The sequence below is a fragment of the Lontra canadensis genome, unplaced genomic scaffold (genome assembly GCF_010015895.1).
Source record: "Lontra canadensis isolate GAN:19392208 unplaced genomic scaffold, GSC_riverotter_1.0 scaffold86, whole genome shotgun sequence".
Lineage (NCBI taxonomy): Eukaryota > Metazoa > Chordata > Mammalia > Carnivora > Mustelidae > Lontra > Lontra canadensis.
The window spans coordinates 7723268-7735551 of NW_022631080.1; the positions used below are offsets into that span (position 1 = coordinate 7723268).

General features: G+C 46.0%; 1 protein-coding gene across 1 annotated transcript in view; it reads left to right on the forward strand.

Annotated features, from left to right (window-relative positions):
• The window catches only part of TSPAN7 (tetraspanin 7), a 120136-nt gene extending 110198 nt beyond the window's left edge, over positions 1–9938 (forward strand). The window contains exons 6-8 of the mRNA XM_032883151.1: positions 1065–1148; positions 8621–8696; positions 8952–9938. Of these exons, the coding sequence (XP_032739042.1) occupies positions 1065–1148; positions 8621–8689 (153 nt within the window). The 3' untranslated portion in view covers positions 8690–8696; positions 8952–9938. The remainder of the gene's footprint in view (positions 1–1064; positions 1149–8620; positions 8697–8951) is intronic.
• The last annotated feature ends 2346 nt before the right edge of the window (positions 9939–12284 follow it).

Sequence of the window (12284 nt, forward strand, 5' to 3'; positions counted from 1 at the left end):
ATAACAACAGCAAACAAACTTGTTTAGCAACCTGGTTGAACTCCAGCCAGATCATTTATTTTAAAGAAAGGTGATTGACTTTATCAGTATTACACTAACATTGAAATTGATAAAATGGGTGTTGGTTTTAATCACAGCATCTGGAGATTTCATTGTATGTGAAGGGAAAATTCACTTCATTTTATAGATGAAGTTATTGACACCTAGAAAGGATAAGTGAGGGAGCGCCTTGGTGACTCAGCTGGTTAGACATCCAACTCTTGGTTTCGGCTCAGGTCCTGATCTCAGAGAATCTGCTTGAGATTCTCTCTCTCTCCTCCTCTCCCTCTGCCACTCCCCCAACTCTCTCCCTCTCTCAAAATAAATAAATCTTTTTTTAAAAAAAAAGGAGATGTGACTTGTTCAAGGTCCCATAGTAAATTTATGGAAAGGAGGACTATAAAACATAGCTTTTTCCCTGTTGGAAAAAAAAAAAAAAGCTTAATGGTCTTCTTAGGAAGAACCCCAAAACACAATAAAGGTGGCAGGCATTCACCACCCCACAACCTGATGATTTCACTTTATTTTTCTAAGATTGTGTCACTTGTTATCAAAATGCTAGTATCCGTGTTTATTATGCTGAGTCTTCCTGTGCAAGGATGTGGAATGCCTCTGTACGGTCGGAGTCTGCGGGATTGTTTCGTAAGTCTGACAGATGTCCTGCTACACTTCATCCTACCGCTGAAACATTTCTGGATGAAACGACATGTCTGGGACTTGTTTTAAAATAGTCCAGCCAGGGGAGGTGATTTAAATGAAACCAGATTGGCTACATGTTCATTGTAAGGTTAGAGAAAGGGTCACTCGGGAGGTCACGGTACTACTCTCTGTACCTTTACTTATGTTCGAAATTTTCCTTTTTTTGAGTTTGGACAGAAAGCTAGTGAGTTCCTAGGGTGAGAGGCAGCTGGATTTGCCGACTACGGGTCGGAGCGTAGTTGACCCGTAGGTTAACACAGCTCAGTCTGGCCTGGGTGTGAAATGTGTCTCTGAGGCCCCGACACGCTCTCTCTCTCTGTTTGCAGGGTTGTTATGATCTGGTGACCAGTTTCATGGAGACCAACATGGGAATCATCGCCGGAGTGGCTTTTGGAATTGCATTCTCCCAGGTAGGCTGCGTAATTGTGCGGTCAGGCCTGGCCTTCCCCAGCCTCCTGCCCTGGCTTCCTTCCCCGGGCTCCCGATTCCCTGCCTGGCCCCCCTGGGCCTTGGGAGAGGCTGATAGATGGGGTTGGAGCTCCTTGCTCATTAGTCCTCAGGTCATCTGTTTATTGATTTTTCTTCTTCAACTTAAATGAAGTTTTGCCATCAAGGGAATATCGGTTACAGTTCAACTAATGACTAGCTCCAGAAAACAACTTGCTGCTTCTGTAGGTCAAATGGAGGTTAACTGAACCAAGCGCTGGCTTAATTGGAGCATAAACAACTCGAAACGTCAAATGGCTGATCTGGGTTTGGGGGGAGGCTCTTTTTTCCTGGTTGACCTGTCCCTGTTTTGTTCTTCATTCCTGTTGGTTATGCATGAGCCGTCTTCTTTTATAGAAAGCCTACAGTTAGCGAACTTTGTCTGGCAATCATTACTTTCATCCTAAGTTTGACTACAGTTCCTTACGATGGAAGCGGAATTCTTGTCTTTTAAATTGTGCAGCCCTTTATCTCCATCCAGCCTCTCTAAAATAACAGGAGAAGTCATTCTGCCATTGAAGTGTGCCACGCGGACTCATGGATAGAACACGATTAAGCTGACTCTAAACTTTGGCCCACCTCAGCCCAGCAGCACAGTACCCCACAGGCGTCTGATCTCCCGGCCAAATGATCACATTACTGCGATGACAGAGCTCTGGGTGGGAGGACTGGCATGTATACTTAACAACCAAATGAAAACTTGGTGTATGTTTAACTCCAAATTTTTTCAGACCAACAGATCATTTTTCCAACAAAGCCCAATTAACGTTCTCTTGGTAATGTTTCCACCACTCTAATTTCCCCTGCCTGAATTCCATCTTTGCTCTCTCGGACTATACTTACCTTTTCCCTGCCCCCCCCACCTCCTTCCTTCCTGCCTAGCAGTGTAGGCGCACATTTTTTCTAGCCAAGTTCGTTCTTCAAACATTTTAATTGTAATACACATAGACGGAAAAGTACGTAAATTATAAATGCACAGCTTAATAAACCAGCACAATGTGAACATACGTGCATCACCCTCACTTAGATCAAGGACTAGAACATGGCCCTAGTCGTTTTTGCAGAGAAAGGGTTTCACCGCAGGTCAGTTGACAAACTTCTTCCTCAGCAGTGACGAAAACCTAGGTGACCTTTCATCTCACAAGAGCATGTGGACTCATCCCACGGAAGTGTGTGCTCCTTGTGGTCTTTTACCATGCTTCTTCATTGTTGGCAGCCCATGAAGGGAATTACACCCTCAACACGCAAACCAAGGTGGCACCACAAACCATGCCATTTCGTCTCCAGAGATGTTTCCCAAAGTGTTGCTGCCCCAGACTTTCTTCCGACGGCTATTGCATTTCAGGGAGGCATCTGTAAAGGCCAAGGGATGTGTCAGGGGATCCGGGACCCACATCCGAGCCAGATGTGCAAGGTGCACTGGGGAGCTTGCATATTCATCTGTGCATGTATATGCAGGGTCACGATGTCACCGACAGGCCAGACACGTGCTTGGGGGCTGGGGACGACTGTCCCCTCGGAGGAAAGAATACAGGTGAAGTCTCCCCTAATGGCTCTCCTAGAACCACAAAGGGACCTGATGCCAGTACTCTCTCCATGAGGAGAAGAGAACCTCACAGAGCCTGGAATCTCATGGATAAAAAGTTATATGATCTAAGAATATTCCCGCACGGCCATAAGGGGCATGGGTGATTCTCCCATTTTCATTAGTGAAGTGAGCCAAGTCATGAAGATTCCAATGAAGACCTCTCTTCCTCTCTCTCATGCTTCACTATGAAGGGGAGGGGAGGCATTTCTGCTTTAGACAAATCGCCTGATTAGCATGAATCTGTCTGTCCTAACCTTGAAGAAATCCCCGACGTGGGGATTGTGGAGTTTGCTCTGTGGCCTTCTGGGGCAGTGAGAGAGGGGCCAGCGTCCCTGAGGGAACCCCCACACAGAAACTCTGCAGAGATTTTAGGGCTCATCAAGGTACCACATCATTGCTGGGTTAAGACAACAGAACACAAAGCCCAGGGGCATCGCCTAGCCAATCCCATTCACTCGCAGGACCAGACAGGGGCAGTGAGGCGGAGACTTGAGACCTGCCATGCTCAGCTAGAAGCAGGCAAAGAAGAGCCGTAGCTGCCTCTCCCTAGCGGGATGATACCAGTAGATCCAGATACCAGTAGATCCAAGGCCTTTCTGGGACAGCGGCGGCCACTTACCAGCTGCCAATTCAGGAAGAACCAGCCACACTGGTCCTGGTCAATGACCCAGAACCAAAGCTTTAGCCACATGTGCTCAGAATTTTTAGGACTAGTATCAGAGCAAAACCTAGTGAATGTTGGCTGATTTCGGTGAATCAGTCATGTTGGCTGACGTCTTGGCCTTCCTGTACTAAAGGAGGTTCTACTGAGGAGAGGCCAAAGTAGGTAGCAAAGAACAGAGCTCTGTCACGCATTCTCCCTCTCTCTCTCTGCCCTCTCCCTCTCCTCTCCCTTCCTCCTCCCCTTTCCTCACCCACCTCCACCCACTCCTTGCCCTTCCCCTCGCCTGCTCTGCTGACATCCACATCCACACTATCATCTGTGGAAAATAACTGGCCTTGCTCATCTGTCGTGTCAGAAAGGAAAGGTGCTATAGAGTACAAGGCAGACGAGCCGAGTCGAGCCTTTCCACAGACTGCACAAAAACTCTGTCCCTGGTTAGCTCCTTTAGCCAACTGAAAGCCCTTGAGTTCTGTTCTGGGCACCAGGATTTGCGCAGACATTAAATGTTTCTCCTACAGGCTCCCATGGCCTGAGCCCTATCAAGGGAAAACACATTTGTCTACACTCGATGGGCAGGTCCTGCTCCCTCTGAATTAATTCCTAGCAGGAAGTTGAGTGTTTTGATAGGCTGCCTCTTCCCTAAATCTTCCGCAGCTACTCTCACTCAAGACAGCTTGGAGAGGGAGACACACACAAGCAGAGTGTGAGTGCGTGCGCGTGCGCCCGTGTGGAGGGAGAGGGAGAGAGTGGAGGAAAATGGGAATATCACCACCCTCACCCCACCCCCCGCCCTTAACATGACCCAGTGCCAAAGCTGAGGGTGTCTGACACTTACCCCATTTGTGATGCTGCCCCTGACCTTGGTTGGCTTCTGCTGTGGGTTGCAAATGGGGAGTGGCAACGCTCCCACATCCAGTGTAGACAGACACACGGCCTTGCTGGATGTGGAATGTGTTAGGCTGGATTAATCCTCCACATCACAGAGTAATCCTGAATGGGGGCAGGAGAGCTATTTTCCAGAAGTGGACGGTTGAGTGGCTTGCTTGAGTCTGGGCTCAAGATCCAAGCTTACAATTCTGACCTCTCCACCCGGCCGGCTCTATTAAACTTTGGCACCAGAGATCACCTTTGTTCTTGCCTCAGGAAGCACCTAAAGGGAACTTGTTCTGTGCTTTTATAACGAAAGGGGGGAGTCTGTGAAATTGAAAGGAAAAAGGTACTCATCAAAAAATACAGATCCTCCTCCTATCCATCCATCCCCTGACCCGCACCCCTTCGGGGCCTCCCCCAGGACCCACAGGCTGCTGGGATAATTCATTATGAGTGAGGAACTCTCTTCTAGTACTTGTTGACCTTTTCCATGTAGAGGTCTGGACGAAGCTGTTCACAGCCTTGATGAGATGTGGCCAAAGAAGGCTAACGGAGATGTTTACTTATTTCCCTTCTATCTTCAGAGCCCGAGATGGTCCCGAATAGCATTTATACAGTTTTATGTCAAACCAGATTCCTTGGCGCATGCCCATGACACGGAACCCCCACCTCGGTCATCCGCACACCACCCCCCACCCCCCGGCATTACAAGGATCTAAGCTTTTGACCTATTGCTTGTCGCTTGCTTGTTCAGAAAGTGGCCTTTACAACTTTGCTGTCCTCTCTGTGGACAGGAATCAGGAATTGGGCCACCTTTGCCTCCCATGGCGATGGCAGGAGCAATGCCCTCGGCCCATCGCCCCTTACCTCTCTAGTCTTTGCTGACCTGGGCCCCACCTCTCTCGCGCTCCTCTCTCCCACCTCTTGGCATCTGCCGGATCCCTGGTGACTTGCAGAGCCCCTGTGAGGCAACCCATGTCGCTTGAGCTTTACGGCGTTCGGACCTCACAGGATGTCTCTGTGGGAGGGCCTTTACAAAGTCTGGAGTCAGCCTTCTGTTAAGGAGAGGCCCTTTCTTCTCTCTCCGCCTCTCTGGCTTCTCAGTTCTTGAAGCGGCAAAATGTCCTAGAGGTCCCCATGACGCAAAAGGAAGCAGAATATAGTACTAACAAGGCAGAGAGTGGTAAAAATAAAATGTAACCTCAAAAAAACTAGATGAAGATGAATTATAAAGTCTTTGTCAACCAAGTATAAATAATCTGATCTAAAACTCTGGAGGCCGTCAGACAGCAGGTCTTTCACCGGCCACAGGAATGGCAAGGGGTGGCTCTGGGGTCTCCGTCCTGAGGGGTTCCAGCGTGAGACCAGCCCCCTTTTCCTCTTTCTATCCGGGGCTTAAAGCGGAAGTCTGGCCCAGTGCCTATTTCCTGCAGCCTTGCTACACACCAGCAAGACACTTCTCGGGGCACACAGTGTACCTCTGCTCTTTGAGGGGCTTTTCCCATCCAGTTAGCGTGAAACAAGGTTTTGTCAAAATAAGGCTGGGCTTTTCTGGTTACAGAGGAACTGGGTCTAGTGTCACGCAGGTGTTTGTCCTGACTCACACTGAGGCAGAGGCCCTGACTTTGGCTAAACAGCTTCCCGTCACGTACCCTGAAATCACCTGGTAACAGCTGCTATGAAGTATGGGACCCTCCCCCAGCTCCTGACTTTCCATTAACTTGGTACTTATGGAGGTGGGAGGGCGAAGTTTCTCTCAAATATGGTAAAAACATGAGAGCAAATTTGAAATCCACAGCCCTGTGAAGAATCCAAAATGCCTACTACACCCTAAATCCTAGTTTTTATTACACTAGAATTAAATAAAATAAAAGTCAGTGTGTGCAAAATACTGTTTTCAAATAGCTTCTATGATCCTCAGTTCAGGATGCTTTTTTTTTTTTTTTTTTTTGGAAAACAAATTTCTTAGTAGATGTTAAAAAATAACTTTAAAAATCTATCTTCTTCCGTGGGCAAACAGAAGGTATGTTCTTGCCCGAGAAATAGAAAACACATTTATGTTTTTTTTTTTTGTTTGGTCTGGTTTAGTTTTTTGTTTTTTTGAAAAGCATCTTTTTAAAAAATGTTTTATTTTCATTCAATTTAGTTAACACATACTATATTATTAGTTTCAGGGTAAAATACAGTAAGTTTAAAACCAAGTCGCTTTCATTTGTAGCCATATTTTTAGAAGTTCTTATTTCTGTGACAAAGTATGTCCAGTGCTTAAGAATGATGCTATTCCTGTTTGGAGGTGGGGAGGTGGAGGCACATGCAATCCTTCTCTGAAAGCAGAGATTTTAGATACAAGACATAGGTAAGCATCCTAAGGAGTCTTCTGGCTGTGTGGCTCAAGCATCGCCATGGAGGCCAGGAGCATCGGAAAGCACTGAATTAGGGGAGCCCTGCCAGCCTCTTAGTGGGGTGGTAACTCTCCGAAGTGCTTCCGGCACACATGAGCTCAACAGGGAAACACGAAACGGATCACCTTTACAACGAAAAAGAGTTTAGGAACTTGAAATCAAATAAAGAGATGCCCACCGAAACCCCTCCATCCAGAGTTTGCAGGGCAAGGCAGGAGGGGGCCCTCATAGCATGAAACCGAGGAGCAATTCTGGAAAGGGCAAGGTCTAGGCTGAGCTATAGGAGTGGGTTGCAAGCGAAGGGGCTGTCCTCTGATGGGAAAGAGGATGGAAACTTAAGCTCTATGTGAGCTACCAGTGTGGTTTGGGGGAAAATCGTTTAACATCCCCTGAGCCCGTTTTCTTATCTGGAAGGTTGGGATGATAATATTGTACGGGGATATGGTGAGGGTTAAATAGCTTAATACACTTGAAAATGCTGTACCTCTCATTCTTGTTTTTTTGGCCCAAATCTGATTTTTAGGAGAATCAAGTGTGTTAGGGGCGCCTGGGTGGCTGAGTTGGTTAAGCATGGTTAAGCGTGTGACTCGGTTTCGGCTTTGGTCATGATCTCAGGGTCATGAGATTAACCCCCAAGTGGGGCTCTGTGCTGGGTGTGGAGCCTGCTTGAGATTCTCTCTCTCCCTCTCCCCCTCCCCACCTGCACTTTCTCTCCTTCCCCACCCCTCCCCTCTTAAAAAGTATCAAGTGTGTTCTGGTGTACGTTGGCCCCAGAAATTAGCAGTTCTAATAAAAAGGGAGAAACTATAAGGTTCAAAGTCCTTACAGTCATTGGGTGGGGGTTAATTTGTGTCATGTGGCCCAGAATTCTGGAGGTTATAGCCATGGTTCCTGTGGTGATTTGCTGGTTTGGGCAGGATACTATATGTTTTATGGCACAAAAATGATGGTGGCCCAAGCCTTGGTAAGAGATAGGGTAAGTCCAATAAGGTGATTTTTCCTCACCTGATGGAACTTATGATTTTTATATTTCACATCATAGTTTTACTTTTAAAAATGAAGATAAGAATCTGGAATTTCAGCAAGAGAGGTAGCCGTGTTTCAGGGGTTGCCCTGAGCCACAGTGGGACCTGCTGTGGCTGCATGTGTCCCACCTGTAAAATAAGGGCGACCACGTGGCCTGGATGAATTGCTTCTCTCACCTGGAAGGCTTGTTGACGCACCAGCATTGGGCGCCAGCCCCCCAGAGCATCAGAGTCCACATGTCTGAGTGGAAACCAAGATGTAGGCCAAAAATATCTACATGGTTAGAGACAAAGAGAAGTTTAAGCCTTGATGTCCCTTTTCCCCTAATCCAACACCTACAGCTCTCAAACCATGGCTTTCTTACCTCAACTGGCAAACTCAGTCAAGAATAGCATCTCGTTGCCTCAAGGAAAGAGTGATGATCCTGTCGGCCATGAATGCCTGAGGGATCACACCCGTGTTGAGATATCTTCTGAATGGGTGTGTTTGGCCTTTTTGGGCATACCTTGCTGATTCTGTGGTCCTTCCATTTTTTTCCCCTACTCTCTTTACATATGAACTAATCGTCATACTGCTTATGCGTCAAAAGTTGTTTTTAAGCAGCCAGAGCATGCTAGACTGGAACCTTATGGCCAGTTCTGGAAACTCCAGTTGTCCTGCCCTAGTGGTCAGACTCTCTAAGTCCTGGATCTCACCAGTGAAATCAAGTTTGATCTTTTTCATTAGTGCCCTTTTCCTTATTCGCATACAAAAGCACTTGGTTGTTAAAAATGACATCTGGGGGGTCAAAGAAGTGTGCAGTTCAGGGACTTGAGACTGTGGTCTTCCTTTCTCTCCTGGCAACAGCTGATTGGCATGCTGCTGGCCTGCTGTCTGTCCCGGTTCATCACGGCCAACCAGTATGAGATGGTGTAAGGAGAAGGTGAGTGCATGCAGAAGTGTTTAATTTCAGGGTTTTCCCTCTGGGGCACACACTGCCCTGCAAAGGGACAAGGGTACCGCCCAGCCACGTAGCTACTTGAGCTCGGCGCCATCTGCGCATGCGCTGAAACCTCGTTTCTGTGGCTCGGGCGCGGGAGAGGGGGGCGGGGTATGAAACATCTGAATGCTCCCTGTAGCTTGTTCCCTTCTTTTAAGTCCCTGTTAAGTCACTCACATGTTTTCGTTTCTCCCGCAGTCTTTCAAGCACGATGGAATGAGAGACCGCTCTTAAAAACGAACCACAGCACTCTTCGAGAGACTTCCAGAGGATGTTAGAGCACAGCACCTAACACCCCCACCCCGCACTCCCTAATCCCCCAGCCAGTGCCCCAGTGACCTGCCCACGCGGTCTCCACTCCGCCTTCCAGACCGCATCCCGTGTAGCGTTCCATTTTGTGAAGCCCCGTCGTGCCAGAGTGTAGCCAGGTTCCCTGCATCCAGTCCTAGTGGACCCCACCTGAGGCCCCCTGCGTGCCAGCTCCTCCATCTGTACTTGGTCCGACTGTAGCTCATTGTAGGTGACTGGTTATCACACCACCCCTGGCCCCGCCGGGCCCTGCATGGAGTGTGGAAGGTTCCCCCTCACCCTTCATCATGAGTGATAAACCCCATACCCCTTGATGTAGATAAGGCTGATAGCGCTCTGTTCTTTTGGCTTAATCTCCTTTTGGTTTGGTTTTCCCTTTACTAAGACTCTGTTCCTACCTTCTTCAGGCTGCCTAGGATATGTAGAGAGACATCAGTAACCATCCGTGAGGAGAAAAAAGCCTGCATCATGCATAAGGACACAGTTGAGCGTTAGGTGGCCTCCTGACTCATTATTGTTACATGCCTGGGCACATGTGGACGGTTTAGTGACCCCCATGACTTTTGGATGAAACCTATATAATCCTTTTACCAAGCTGTATTGTCGCCTCCTGTGAAGGAAATAGTATCACTTCTGTTCTTCCCCAATTAATTGCTCTTGTGTTCTTTTACTTCTTTCTGTATTTTTTTCTTTGCATCAACATTCTGGACATCGAGGACCTCAGCAAATCAGTTTAAAAATGAGTGTGAAGGGGGAACTAAAGTCAAAATATTTTTAGAAGATCTTAAACAATGCCTCTGTCTAGCATGCCAACAAGAATGCATTGATATTGTGAACATTTGTGATACATGTATTAATAAATAGAATCATTACAAATTGCTGTGTTTTGTTCTTTGCTTATCGTGTAAGCTTCTATGCACGAATTTCTACTTCGCCTTGCTCCATGGGTGATTGGGAGTGGATCATCTTACGTGCTGCCACACCCCTCCACGCATGGGCCCACACCTCCATGCGCCCACCCTTCCACGCATGTGCCCACCCCACCGAAATAACCTTGGGCAGTGCAAAAGCCAAAGGGTCAGACTTCTTTATGGACATTTCAGAAGCTTGAGTCATTTATCATGAGGAGGATGTATTGTTGGCTGTGAAAATAGAAGCTTCATACTATTGCAGACTAGAGGCAGAAAGATTTCAGCAGAGCTTTCAAAACTCAAGGTCATTTGCAAGAAAAAAAAAGGAAATGGACATCTATTCTCTCCTTCCTTGTTTCGAATGAGCATTCTTCCTTTCCTTCTTTCTTGTCTGGATTGAAGAAACTCAGTCTGGAGAAGAGATGACATCAGACCATGCAGTCGTCCCCATGCCCTGGTTTGTACTAAAGTATGGAATCCATACACTTGATTTAAGCATTTTAGCAATAGGTGGAGTATAGATTATCTGTGATCTGTATTTTCCTTCGTAATGAGTCACCTTAAAAAAAAAAAAAACTGGGGCGCCTGGGTGGCTCAGTGGGTTAAAGCCTCTGCCTTCGGCTCAGGTCATGATCCCAGGGTCCTGGGATCAAGCCCCACATCGGGTTTCCTGCTCAGCAGGAAGCCTGCTTCCCCTCCCCTCTCTCCGCCTGCCTCTCTGCCTACTTGTGATCTCTGTCAAATAAATAAATAAAATCTTTAAAGAAAAAAGAAAATAATGAAAGCATATATTGATCTGTCCCAAAAAAAAGTGAATCTAAAAACTCCCTCTTCACTGTAGAACAGATATTTCTTCTTCAAAGGGTCAACATTATTAGAGAATAAAGGAGATCTTTCTTGGAGTTTCCATGGGTTTTTCTTTAACTTCTTGTGTTGCATTGTTAGTTCATTAATTTGTGCTTTAAAAAAAAATGTTGCTTTAGCTGCATTTCAGTTTTGGTTTGCAATTTTTGTTGTCTTTTATTCCAGACATTTTGCAGTTTTCTTTAGGATTTATGCACTGAACCAGATAGGAATTTTTTTTTAATTCTTAATTTCCAAATGTGTAGAGTTTGAGGCTGCGTGTTTGTTCCAACAAACTTGTTTTGTAAGATAAAGATTCTTTATTTTTGTTGAGGCTTGCTTTGTGTCCTAGCATATGGTCCATGTTTGTTCTGTATGTGTTTGAAAGCTTTGTGTATTTTCTAATTATAGGTTCAGGGTTAGAACAAGGTTGTAAATGTATTCAAATAGTCAATTTTAGGACTATTATTGAAGTTGTGTGTTCTTAGGAATATTTTATCCATTTGACCTATCAGGTTCTGAGAAACGTACTTAAAATCCCCTGCTGGGGCTGTGGATTCTGTCAGTTATTGCTTCGTGTATTTTTTTAAATATTTATTTATTTGGGGCGCCTGGGTGGCCCAGTGGGTTAAGCATCTGCCTTCTGCTCAGGTCACAATCCCAGGGTCCTGGGATCAAGCCCCACATCTGGCTCTCTGCCTGCTTCTCCCTCTCCCTCCACTGCTCCCCCTGCTGGCACACGCTCGCTCTCTCGCGCTCGCGCGCTTTCTCTCTCTCTCTCTCTCTCTCTAATAAATAAATAAATAAATACTTAAAAAAATGCATTTATTTATTCCTCAGAGAGGGAACGCAGAAGCAGTGGGAGCGGCAGGCAGAGGGAGAAACAGGCTCCCCCATGCAGGACTTGATCCTAGGACCTTGGGATCATGACCTGAGCTGAACGCAGACACTTAACCTACTGAGCCACCCAGGTGTCCCTTGCTTTGTTTATTTTAAAGCTATACTATTAAGGACATGCAAATTCAAGATTATGTTTCATTGATTAATTACTTCCTTTGTTATTATGGGCCGACCCTCTTTATCCCTAATTATGATTTTTCTTTTAAAGTTCATTTTGTCTGATACTATAGTTGTTAAAATTACTTTTCTTTTGACAAATATTTGTGAAGGATATTGTTCCAGATCCCTCTGCTTTCAGCCTCTCTGTGTAATATTTTAGATGTGTCTCTTAAACAGCATATAGTTGCATTTTTTTTTAGCTCAGTCTGAGAAAGTCTTAACTGAAAAGCTTAATCCCGTTATATATTGCTATTACTGATATATTTGGTTTTATTTCTAGCACATTTTTTCTGTCTACTCTTCATTTCTCTCTCATTTTTCTTCCCTGCCTCTTTGTTTTATTTTGAATTTATGCATTATAGGCTTATGCTTTTAGTGGTTAATCTTAATTTCTGATTGTGCATACTTG